We start from the raw sequence: 13,377 nt of genomic DNA on the forward strand, positions 1-13,377 counted from the left end.
TTTAATTAAGCCAGACCCAACTTTATCGCAGCTGGGTAAAAAAAAGCAAAGGACAAAGTAGTTAAAGTCTCTTAACCCCGTAAACCCTGAAACACGAAATAGTTACCAGTAAATTATTATTTTTTTTAAATCTTCTGACAAAATTTTCTAAACAACATGAAGTTAGGATGCAGACCTCTAAGTCAAGTTTAGCAAAAGTTCATTAAAAAAGCTAAAACCTGCCAAAGAATCAAAAAGAGGGGGGTAAAAAAAAATGTCTGAAAATCAGCTAACAATATGGCTCAAAATCAACTATACTTGCAATAGTTGCAATTTACTATATATACACGCTGAGAAAGATGCAAATAACTTTGTTGAGTGAACTGGTAACTCCAAGGGCGGGAAAGGCAGGGGTTATCCTAGGGCAGGTGGCAATAGCACGATCTGAAATGACAGGAGGGTTAGAGTTTGAATAAGCTCTGACAGAATCTTCTCCCAACGGAGGCCAGAGACTAACACAGCCAACCCATAGTGGACCACCAGGAGCAGTCATGTAGAAGATAAAGGGTGCAGGCGGACAGACAGGAGGGACGAATGGTCCTGCTGGAGAAGTTGAAAGCAGAGCTGGGACAAAGAGACAGGACAGTTGCTCAGAGCAGGATACCTACTCGCCACTGTGGAGCTATTTTAGCTTGAACCTGATGTCACCTGATGTGAGGATAATGTCTTTTTCATTCCTCAGTTCTTTGTTTTTTGAACCAGAGAGATAAAATACTGATAGCTCAATTCAATTCAATTTTATTTATATAGCGCCAAATCACAACAACAGTCGCCTCAAGGTGCTTTATATTGTAAGGTAGACCCTACAAAAACACATACAGAGAAAAACCCAACAATCTTATGACCCCTTATGAGCAAGCACTTTGGCGACATTGGGATGAAACCTCTGGCAGAACCAGGCTCAGGGAGGGGCGGCCATCGGCCGCGACCGGTTGGGGTGAGAGAAGGAAGACAGGATAAAAGACAGAGGAGAAAGTCAACTACACTGGGAGGAGTTCAGGTATTTGGTGAAGACCATGCACTCCAGGTTCCCGTGGCCAGTCAAAAACCAAAAAAAGGCTACTCTCAACCAATCTCCGTACTCCTCCAGAGCAAGCTTGACAGCTGTCAGTTCACAGTTGTTAGCATCTTCTGTTCTTTCTTTACCGGAAAGCTTCCAGCAGAAAAACAAAGGTACATGGATGGACATACGGTGAACGGTCACTCCCAAAGTTTGTTAAAGTCCTGGAAGTGCGAGCTGATGAGCTTCTGTATGTCACCAACAAATATGAGTACAAATGAAACTGTGAATCAACATGGATTGCGAAGTAGGAAAGAATCATGACAGATTCTGGTCAATTTTAATTAAGTTTTATTTATATAGCATCAAAGGTAAAGAGCCTACAATAACACAGAGAAAACAGAGAAGCAGAGATTATTTGCACATGCAAGAGAAACTGTGTGATAGCATTTGAACATGTCAGACTGTAAGCATAATTTAAACCAAGAGCAGTAGAGGGTCACAAAATCAGAGTGACAGGTGCATTTTTAACTACCAGAGAGGGCGTTTTCTTTCTGTAGCTTTAGGCAATTTTAGTTCCCTTTGGACTGATTAGCGATTTCCTTCTGTTTCAAGTTTTTTATGCCGAGCCCAGTGAGGTATCAGCCCTCTGCTAACTTTCTCAAAATGTCAGATGTTTCCTTTGAACAACATCGCACATTTTAAAGCGATGCTGGGAGATGGTTAGAAGACAAACAGGTTAAACTTCATGTTTTGTGCAACAAGTTGTTAACTGAACAAAGGTATATAAAATAAAATGTGTTATTGTAGATGCTTGATGTTCTCCACAGAGGAAAATCAGGTACAGAAGAAAGTGTGTCTTCACTTAGTTTTAGCACCACATTTACCTAAATTGTGAAATTGTGTCGTTTTGAAATTACCAACTAGAAATGCATTTTTTGCTATGTATGAACATGTTTGACCTGTATACCCATTTAGAGTTTATTTAGCTAAATGAATATTTATGAAATGTTATTGCTTTGCAAGATTCCAGATGTTTAAGATGTTTTATGAATGTTCCTGCTGCTATGTAATTATCTAGACTGCTATTTTTGTGACTCAGATATGTTATTATTGCCATTAAAGTGACTGTCTCAACTGGCGCAATCTCAAGTCTCTCCTTTAAAAGTGCAATTTATTTTTTTAACATAAAACATGACTAAATCTTTTAGAAACCATTCTCTAACTGCAAAAGACTGTAAAAGATGAACACAGCCACAACTGCATCACCCATCGGTTTGTGGACTACCTTTATAAACCTCATGGCTAGCTTAAAGCCGTCCCTATCTCTCTTTCTGAGGCCAGGAAAGGCCATTTGTGGACAGGAAGGTAGAGTGCAAAATTATCAGTGAGCAGACTTGGTTAGGAAGGTCACAATTTTTGTCAGATAACTGCAATAAAAATGCTCCAAATGGCACCAAGACTACAAAATCTGGACAAGAAGTGCAGTTCAGTTTGTAATGGTCTATTTTTAAAGCCAGTAATTATAATCACTCACTTTATCAACAGACACCAAGTTATTCTTGAACAGTAAGACCCTGCATAAATAAAACACAAACAGACTCGGCCTGCAGACCATCACCTGAGTCCTGGTGATCCACTCGGCCTCTAACTGTTTCAACTTTAAAATAAACTCTTAAAAAAAAATAGATTTGTTTACGGTTTACTCTTACTTGTGTCCCAGCCTGGCTCAAGGAACAGACAGAGGAGAGGAAGACTTGAACTTTTAACTAAATATTATTTTCATAAAATGCAAGATAACCATAACATGAGGAGAGTAACTCAGTAACATCAGTGGAGTGCATGCATGAGGAAATAGACAAGTGTTAGGTATCATGACAGAGTGCCTTTAAAGGGACTGGGCCAGGACAGCACATACAGGGTAAGGTAACAGGGAACAGTAAATAAATATCTATGAAAAAGGGAAGTCAGAGTCTGGAATAAAATATCATCTGAATCTAAGTTTATGTTACAGGTTTGTGAACTTGTCCAAAAATTATATATAGTAAATTTCATATATGCGCATAAAATGACTCAGAAGTGACATTTTTTATAAAGTGAAGCTACAAAATGAGCCAATTTCAACTTAAAATTATAAACAAAAAGAGCTGTAGGTGTTAATATTTGAGCCCTGTGAGTTTAGATTTTGTTTTTAAAGTAAATTTTTGTGGATTTTTATCTTTTCTCCTGAGACGACAGTGAAGAAAAGACAGAAGAGAGGAGACAGACATGCAGTGAACAGTGTCAGAGCAGAGTCAAACCCAGACCTCTGCATTAGCTTTACCACATATGGGTCACCTGCTGTACCCAGTGAGCTAAAACAGCCTCTAGAGTGTTGAATTATTAATGAAAACAATTCTTCTCTCATATCAAGAAGTCCAATACCTCCTGACCCATTTTGAAAGTCTTTAAATGAAGTCAAAGGCTTTTTAATGAGCAGATATTGTTAGACACATACAAAGTAAAGCATGTTTGTTATAAACTGGATATTAAAAAAAAGACAATCACAGTGATGTAAACACAATTTACTCCAAGTTAAATTTAAAATACCAGCTGTTGTAAAAACAAAGATTAGAGCACTCCATTTGTACCATAAACCATTACAGTTTATTAAAAAACAAACAAAAAACAGATTAAAAACTGTGGCACTGGAATATTAGTAGTGATTTAATATTTCAATGTAAATCATTTTAAATGGTATCCCACTTCATGAATCTTCCAAAGAGGTGAGACGTGCAGTTCTGGTATGAAGAGCAGCTCCGTCATCATCGTGTACAAACGTCATCGTTGCACTGCAAAAGATGACAAAGTTGCATTAAACAATGAGAACAATAAATAATGAGCCTCAGCCATGTATTTAGGAGAAGCAGCAGCTCATAAATAAAGATGCTGCTCACCGATCACCTTTTGTGGATAAAGCTCCATCAATAGGAAGCCTTGTTTGTCTAAACACTGCGTCTTGTTTGCGGTCCCTCAGAGTGATTGCTCAAGTTAGAACACGAGTCATTCTTGTGGGAAATCTAGTTTGAGAGTTCCCAAACTTGGGCACAGATAGAAGAACCTCCAAAGTAAACAAAGGTTTGAGGAGAGACATTACTTCTAAACCCATGAGTGGTCTTAGTGGTTTTATCGGGACCAGCCTGTGACCTCTCTCTGTTAACAAAACATTGCCCGGGCCTTTCCAAACCAGACATTCAGCTTGTGACTTTTACTCGTTCCTGACACATTTTGACCCCTCGGAGATAACAAGGTCTATTCTGTTGTGGGTTGCAGAGATGACATCGTTTGGTCGTCAGAGATCATGGGGACATGGTGCAATAGTTTCGACACAGTGGATTCTGTGGGAAGCGAGCAATAGCGCTCAGAGGCAAAGTGGTTGAAGAGCATGTGCTGGATGTGATGGGCATGTCGAAAGCCCTGACGATCACAGGACAAACCCTGCAGAACTGAAAGTGTTAGGCCCACAAATCTGTGAGCAGTTTGTTTTGTGAATACACTAACAAAAAACTAGGCCACATTTTATTTTTGAAATCTTATAAATCAAACTGAAATTTTAAATCTTATACCAACACAGCAATCAATGCGGCTCATTCTCTGACGCAGAGTTTCTCAAAGTATATCTAAGGTTCTCAGAGCTACAGGGATCAGGCTGTGGATGACCGGGGGGGGGGGGGGGGGGAATCTAAGTTGAATGAAAATGGTTGTAGAGGAGATAAACAACAGTTTGCTGATCTGACCTTTACTTCACTAAAGTTCAGATTTATTGTTGTCAATGACTGATAAAAACTGACAGGTATGGGGCTTTTCTTTTTTTTAGTTTGTGAAGAGAGAAGCAAAGAAAAATAAAACACTGCACTTTCTGTCTGAGATCTGTGCAATGCCTGCATTTACAAACTGATAACATATAAACTGCTGCGCTTAACTGATGTTAAAAAGACAGATTTTTTGTAGCCTGAATAGGTGAAATAGGTGTTACCATTTTCATTAAACACAACAAATGCTCTGATTTTGCAAAAAAAAAAAAATTGTAAGTGTAATAATATGAACACTTAATCCTGAGATTATTCTCTTTCTTATCAAGAACACAAAGCCAGCGCAGCTCACCCTGAGGAGTGAAGCAATACTGAAGCTTTGATGTTTTATGATGTTTTTATTACGACATGCTGATGTCAGCCTGTTATGGCGTCATATATATTACTCGATATGGCTTCTTGAAACTTTTTTAGAGGTCATCCTTGACCTTGGGTGCTAACTGTGAAAGTCAAGGTCAAATGCTTAGCCAACCTAGGTACTCTTGTCACCCAAGTATATTGTTGTGAAGTTGAAAGACGATCCAAAAACAAAACAAAACAAATGTGAGTAATATAAAGTTTTTACTGATTTTGGCCTGACCTTGACCCCATTTTCACCAAAATGAAATCAACTCATTATTGTTATCTGCTAGACTGCTAACAAACAGACAAACAGAACATATTACATACCCCATAGTGTTACTCCTGTGGATGTTTTTATTATATACACAAGACCACAATCAGCAGCTGGTTAGCTTATCTAACAAGTGACTAGCCTGGCTCTGTGGGAACATAATAAATATCACCTCAGAATAAGACGTGCAAAACCTTTTTTTAAGTTTGGATACAGCAAGCCATTTCCATTCTTTGTGTTGTATTAAGCTAATTTTAGCCTGGCTGTAGCTTTATATTACAGTCCTGTTTCAATATTCTTGCGATGCTCCCAGCCAGAAAGAATCTCTCAAAAGATTTAAGAGTAAATAGTGTTGTTGGGTCTTGTATGTTAACATAAACTAGTGGTTTTGCAATAGATACTAAATTCCTGTTTGCAGTAAGCAAACAGTTAAAAAGCAGGCACAATCTGTCACTAAAAATTTGTTAAGTGCTGAGACTTTGCATATAAACATAATGATGGTAGTGCAGTAAGCAAACAGGAATTTATGTTATTGTTAAAAAAAAAAAAATCCCTATGCAAGCAGACTACTTAATACTACATAGCCCCCCCTCCAAAAAAAATACATCCCATGATTTAAAAGGTTCATGATTATGGAGGAATTTTGATCCCCTCTCTTTGCAACAGTCACTGTTGTAGATTTACTGCTGACTGGAGTCACTGGCCCTGTCCTCTTGTTACATTTCTAGGAAAATCCAAGTCAGGTTACGCTGTAATTTACGATGTAGGGTTCCAGAAGGGTTTGAAGTTACTGCTGAAGCATAATTCCCAAGTAAGTGCTCAACTTCAAATTTGAAGTATCTGAAATCTAAGCAGCGCTTCATCACAGTGGTCGTCATCAATGAGGAGAATCACATGGATGCTACAGCGAGCCTCTAGTGAGCCTATTGCCGGTTGCATGGTGGAAGAGAAGCAATGATTATGAGCTCGTTACACAATAAGGTTGAGTCAGGACATTTTGTAGAAAACAAATCCTCAGTATAACCATTTTTGAAAAGGCAACAGTGCTCTAATAAGGTACTTTTCTCAGTTTTACACTTTAAATCTGTTACAGTTTTAATATTAATTATCTGTAGTTTCTGTTTTTCATTCACAACATGTTTGCCTGCCACAGGCTGTTTATTATTTGTCTCTCAGTGGTAACCAATTTATGACACTGTCATGACAACACTGACCTTCCAGCTTCTTAAAATCCCACTGTGCACATTAGGTAAGAAAATTCTGAGTCGCCTCTACCAGAGGGTTTAAAAAAAAGAAAAAGGATGTAAACAGGGCAAAATGACTAGGGTGGAAACCACATGAGGTAACAATGACCTCAACAGAAATGGTCACCGCAGCCAGTACTGCCAGTCATTCCCATGTCCTCTTACTAGACATGTCCCATTTCTGCTGTGCTGTATGAATAATCTACAATACACACACACACACACACACACACACACACACACACACACACACACACACACACACACACACACACACACACACACACACACACACACACACACACACACACTGATGGTTGTGATCAAGGACTTGCTAAAAAAAAAAAAAAAAAATATGAATTCCTCCATAATATAGTGATAATTTAAATCTGCAGAGCACTTGTGCTTTTCAGCTTGCACTACAGCACCGCTATTATATGGATCTGTAAAATAACTGCTGTGTTTTCAAGTACGGACATCATCTTCAGTCAAGTTTAAAAGGTTTCGGGGCCTTTGACACAGACACTGACAGACCATGAAGATGCTGTAATAAGTGTGAAATTGTCTGTGAAGAGGATACTCTGATGCATTTGTCTCTACTGACGTAAAACGGACTGTTGAAAGAAACTGATGATTAGATCCGTCCAGTGTTTTCACACACACAATGACACCAGTTGGCTCTATCCCATTTAACCCTTTGCTTTACAGCTCAGTTCATAGCATCAATTATAACATGGACATGTATGGTATGCCTTACCACTGGCCTCTGTCCTGCTTTTACTGTGGCTGAGATACCCAGAGCCTTGGTAATCTCCTCCAAAGGCAGGTAGTCTCCCGGTGAATCTTGGATAAAGTGTAGTAGGACCTTTTCTCCACCTTTGGAGTGCAAAAATAAATCACTTAGATACCTTCATCATATAAACAACTTGCTGGCCCTGTTTATTACAATATAATAATGTAATTTTGCTTTGGTTGCCTCACTAGGGATCCTTTATTAAAAGCAAAATACATGAAAACAAAAAATGCTATGGCACACACAGAACAGTATTTCAAACATGTGTGTATAGTGCAGTTTGGTTTAACACAAAGCTTCTGTTTGATAAACAACTAAACTACTTCCAAACACAGAAAAATGTTAAAATAATATTATAGAAATAAAACTTCAAATGTTTTACTGTGTAGGTGTTGAAGGACTTTTGGTGGAGCCAAGGCTTTAACACTGGGAGACACACTAGACAAAGTGACCCACTACCTACTCCACCAGATGCCTTTTTCCATAAAGACAAGCTGTTCTGCCGCACCGTAAAAAGACTTTGGCACACTAAGAGGGAGAATTAGAGTGACCAAGCATTTTATTTGTATTGTAAAATTAATTGAATACTGTCAAAAAACCCTTTTAATATAGTCTTAGTTTTCCTAATGTTGTGCTATAATGTATATATGTAATGTATTTAGGACTGTGTCGTTTTTATTTGGTGAGTATATTCGCTTTTATATGTTTAAATATGGATAAGAATTTAACCTTAATATATTCCAACAATTGAAAAATAATCCTATACTTCATGTAAATAAGAATAGTCAGCAGACCTGTGGAAAACTGGATTTAGAAGTAAATGCTGCTCCTGATTGCATCGCCATAATGTGATGCTGCACTGCCCTCTAGAGGACGCACCACAAAAATGCAACTTAAAATGACAGAACACCTTTTCTGTACTCCGTGCCATGCCACAAGGCGAATTATGAGGAAAATCCTCTAATTTATCATATGTTTTAACTCCTTATCTCCTGAACGCCTACTAGGGGTAACCTCTGAACTGAACTGAACTGAGCTGAGCCATTTCTGTCATACTTCAGGCCTGCTTCCAGAACAAAATACCTGGGTTTTCATCAGAAGTTAGCAAGGGTGATCTCTGCCTATACAGCTTACTATAGATACCCTTAAAACCTGGAACCTGTGCTAATAGTTGTCAAACCACGTCTTTATTGATATAGACTGAGGTAACAAAACTTGTCATTAGGGGTACAGGGGAGGTGGTCATATGTCATCTTTATTTGGTAAAGGTTTAAACAATCAGTGCCTTTCCACTTACTTTTACATAATCTTAAAATGGACCCTTGCACCCCTCCACCCCACTGGTGTCCACCCAGTTTACCTTTGGCCACAATGAGCATGCCTCCACTCTGGAGCAGATCTCCTGAGAAGTTTCCCTGGATTCCTTCAGCGCTGGCCTGAAAAAAGCAAAAATAATCAGCTTGAAAAAGTCACCGTGTACCACTGCTCTTTTGTTTTTAATTCATTTTAGCAAGTGACAAATATGTCTACCTTTGCTGCTACATCTCGTACTTTTTTCCCCAATGCTGCAGGAACCACACTTACAGCGTTGTATCTGAATGGGAAGAGAATACAGCTTTTCCATTACGGATCATTAAATATTCGTGCATTTGATTTGATTTGATAAATGTTTTTTTTTATTCCTGTTATGACATCCCAAGATGATGTTTTAAAATGATTGGGTTGATGAAATTTGTTTACTAAAATGAATTAATTGAGTAAAGATCAACACTGTTTAAGTTATTCCTTTTCAGTAAGTTTGACAATTTAAAGCAAATCACATCTTGGTCAAAGCATTGGTCTTAGGACCTTATCCATTTTAGGTTTGCAAGAGGGAGTGCTGAAAACTACCCCAGCTGTCATAGGGCAAGAAGCACTGTACACCCTGGGTAACAAATACGAAGACAACAGCTCATGCTGACATTCACCTGCCAGGGTGCTTGGCTAATTTACAACAACTAGTTAATTTAACACTGATTGTAGTAAAACCCATGCAAAACAAGGAATAGCATGTAAACCCCACACATAAAGGCCCCAGCAGGTTAAAACACAGAACAGGGTTGCCACTTTAATCCTAAGTGGGCCAGAATGGGTGAAACTCTTCTCTCCGTTAGTGTAAAGAGATTTAACTATACATTTAATTCCTGAGATCTGCATGCAAGAAGTGTAATTTAAACATTACATCTTTGTTTTTCTACATGATTTTAAAAAATGCTGCTTTGGGCTTGAATTTAAAGAAATAAATGTGTAATATTACAGAAGAAAATTCTGTTAGCTCATTGCACAGACTGTCCTTTAGTTATAAAATGGAAACATTTTGTTGATTCTTGTTTCTTTTCTTTTTTACTGTGAACCCACTATAAAAATCACAAGTTTCTATTAAAAATAAATAAATTAAAAAAAATTAAGTATTACATATTTACTTTGGTGTTGTCTCTTCTGGGCGTCTTTATCAGTAGGAAAACATACAAAACTTATGAAAATACAGTTAAAAATGTATGTCCTCAGTGTTTTTTCCAAAGATGTTCAGTGGGCCATATTGGAGTCTTTGTGCCTTGTGTTTGACACCCTTGACCCAGAACCTTCTTGGTGTACTGACATGAGCTCTCTACATTTATTGCACTCACCGTTTGAAGCCCAGATCCTTGTAACATTTCTTTTGTTCATCCACATAAAGGGCTAACAAAAAAAAAAAAAAAAAAAAAAAAAGAGGAAGCTGATTAATGATTATTCACAATCACACAGCAGGAGTGGCTGCTGACAATTTTGAATGCTCTCAACAGGGAAGTTCTAGTCAGTTACAGAAGACCATCTTTTCTTTGATATTCTAATAAACCAAATATAGTCTGGTGTAACCTCATTTTTCGACAGCTTTTATAAGAACTTACCAAAAGATAAATTAATATGCACTGCACTAAATGATTAAGGATGCTTACGTCCTTTTAAAAAGCCTCCTTGCTTGAACTCCTGGAGCCCAAATTCTTCTGGTCCGATTCCCACTAGCGCTACCCCGTTGGCCCTCAGGTCTGGCTCCAGTTTGCTGATCTCTGCTGCCGTCCACCGACATACCTGACAGCCAAACCTGCGCAGGAAGAAGAGGACCACCGGCTGGTCATGCCACAGAGACTGGAGCTCTACTTTCTGAAAGACAAGCCGAAAGAAACAGCAAGCAAACACACACACACACAGTAAGTATATAAGGAGCTGGACCTGTCTGTTATATGTGCTAACGACACGTTGTGTCATAAGTGAACATCATCATTATGTCACCCTAGAGGCCTCGTTACTCAGCAGTTGTTTCAGTGCTGGGGTGGGGGGGAATACACAGGTTTAATTTAGCTGCCTCGGCGGAGTAACAAGTCTGCTACTTCATATCACAGCTTCATTTTAAAACATTTAAAAGGGGGGGGGGGGGGGGGGGGGCTTTAAAAGCAAAGCAAGTATATCCGAAACGATAAATAAAGCCCACAGCTGTAACCCTCAGCAGCCGCCCATCTACATAACTCACCTCCTCGCTTTCACCGCTCTTCAGTAAGTTTTTTCCAACTTTAGCAAGGTCGACTGACGCCATTTTCTCCGAGCCGGGTAAAAGAGTCCAAAACACCACGAATTAAGTTCACAGATCAAGGTGACAAGCTTCGGGAGTGAGTGACTGTACAGTAAAGACGTCTGTTATACCCGCATAAACTGTTGCAAAACATCTACATCCGTATACGCCCACTCAACACGAACCTCCAATCATATTCAGCTGGAACTGAAAACACAGCCAATCAAGGGGCGTGCTACGAGTCTCTTTCAGCACGTGCACAGAGTACTACAAACAGCTTTTTTTTCTTTCTTTTTTTTTCTGTCTTTTTTTTGTAACAGTGTAGTAGTTGTTGTTTTAAGATATCTGTTGACGCACATGTGAAGCATAGGAGGAGCAATTTTAAGCTGAACCCATGCTCTGTGCCTACAGTCGTGGTAATATCTATATGTTGTGTAAGGTTCAGCACAGGTGAGCTCAAAGGTGGGATTTAATTGCATGGTCTCTGTTTACTCTCTTTGGTCGATTACATATCCATTTTACAGCTCTGTAAGTTCATCCCAGCCTTCTGTTTTATATTAACTCCACAGCAACTTGTGCCACTTCATCTGAAATCACCTCAGGCCCTGTGGGCGGTCTTTATCCATCCTCTACCCTTGTGAACAGAGATCTCCGATGTCGTTCTGGGATCTGCTGGAGCCACCCGCCCAGTTTGGGGGTCCCTGTCTGAGTGCTCAGATTACCACTGGGACCACTGTTGCCTTCCCCCTCCACATCTTTTTGAGCTCTTCTCTCATCTCTGGTATTTCTGGAGCTTCTCATGTTTCTTCTTCCTGATGTCACTATCACTTGGTATAGCTACATCTAGCACTACAGCCCTCTTCCTCTGCCATTTCTGATTAGATACCCATCACCAGTTTGTCCCTTTGTATCTGGAAGTCCCACAGGATCTTAATTCAGTCATTCTCAACCACCCTAGGGGGGATGTGGCATTTTGACCTCCGGACTTCGAGGCCATACTTGGCACAGATGTTTCTGTATACTATGCCAGACACTTGCTTATGGTGTTCCATGTATCCCCTGCTTGCTGGCATCTTGCGCCCTGCTGTTATGTGCTAGATTGTCCAAGGGACATCTTTGCAGAGCCTGCACCTGGGGTCTTGGGTGGTGTGGTCGACCCCACTGCAGAGATACTTTTGACAAAGGTAGGGGAAAAAATCTGAAATGATTAAATTCCTATGCACACATTTAAGATGCTGTTGTCTTCATTTTCTGCTGCTTATTGTACTCAATTTTAGAAGAAAATTGTTTCTCTACTTACTGTAGATCAGCCATATTACACAATGTAACAAAACTTTTTTCCTCTGTATATTTCTCGATTGCTAATACCTTAAATGTAGAGAAAAATATTATTCTTTTCAGACTGTTCTCTCTTGTGACCAGGAAAAGTAACATTTTCTATTCTTTCTACTCCATTGTGTTATGAGACATCACTGACTATGTTACTTGCTACCTTAAACAAAAAAATATGTTTCTATATCGATGGGATGTGTGTAAGATGTATAATATTTGCGGTCTCTTTCTGCTCACTGCTCAGGCTGGTCAAGGCAGATGGCTGCCCATGCCTAAGTCTGAAGGTCTCTTCCTGTTAAAAAAAAAAAAAAAGTTCTTCCTTCCTGCTGTTGCCAATTATTTGCTCATTGGGTCATTGGGGGTTCTTTCTCTCTTTTAAGATCTTTAGCTTACAATATAAACCAACTTGAAACAACTGTTGCTGGGAAATGATTATATAAATAAATCAGCCTTCAATCTAACCATTTCCCCAAATAGAAACCATTTCATTAAAAAGATATCAACCTCAGTAACAATAAATTTAATACACTATACCTATGGGGGTGTTTCCATCTCTCATGTACCAAGGTGAACATCCTGCAGGCCAGATTAACCTGCTACAAGTCAATTAGACATAATGAGCCTGCTATCAGAGGTGGCCCTAAAACCACTTTAGTATTTCTGCAGGGACCAGAGCTATCTTTCGTGCTGCCATTTTAAATAAAGGGCGGTCGACTCCTTAAATCTTGAAGGAGCTGTTAAAGAAAGCAGCCTTACATCCACCTGCTGATCTGGGAGCGGCCTCAACTTTGCAGCGACGCACCAAACTGAAACCCCCATCTGCTGTTATTTCCCTCTGTCAGTGCCAAACATCTAATCCAGGTGGGACTGCTCATGTAGAACAAGTACTGTTTTACAAAACAGGCATTTTCAAATGTCA

At 39.2% G+C, this 13,377-nt stretch overlaps 1 protein-coding gene across 1 annotated transcript; it reads right to left on the reverse strand.

The window, feature by feature from the left end:
- Positions 1–3,491: 3,491 nt before the first annotated feature.
- Positions 3,492–11,292, reverse strand: prxl2b (peroxiredoxin like 2B). The gene is made up of 7 exons (XM_003459575.5): positions 11,088–11,292; positions 10,516–10,720; positions 10,207–10,258; positions 9,071–9,134; positions 8,901–8,976; positions 7,505–7,623; positions 3,492–3,870 (listed from the first exon to the last, which is right to left on the reverse strand). The coding sequence occupies exons 1-7, from the start codon at positions 11,148–11,150 to the stop codon at positions 3,844–3,846; spliced, it is 606 nt and encodes a 201-aa protein (XP_003459623.1). The 5' UTR covers positions 11,151–11,292; the 3' UTR covers positions 3,492–3,843.
- Positions 11,293–13,377: the final 2,085 nt, after the last annotated feature.

Source organism: Oreochromis niloticus, linkage group LG5 (assembly GCF_001858045.2).
Source record: "Oreochromis niloticus isolate F11D_XX linkage group LG5, O_niloticus_UMD_NMBU, whole genome shotgun sequence".
Lineage (NCBI taxonomy): Eukaryota > Metazoa > Chordata > Actinopteri > Cichliformes > Cichlidae > Oreochromis > Oreochromis niloticus.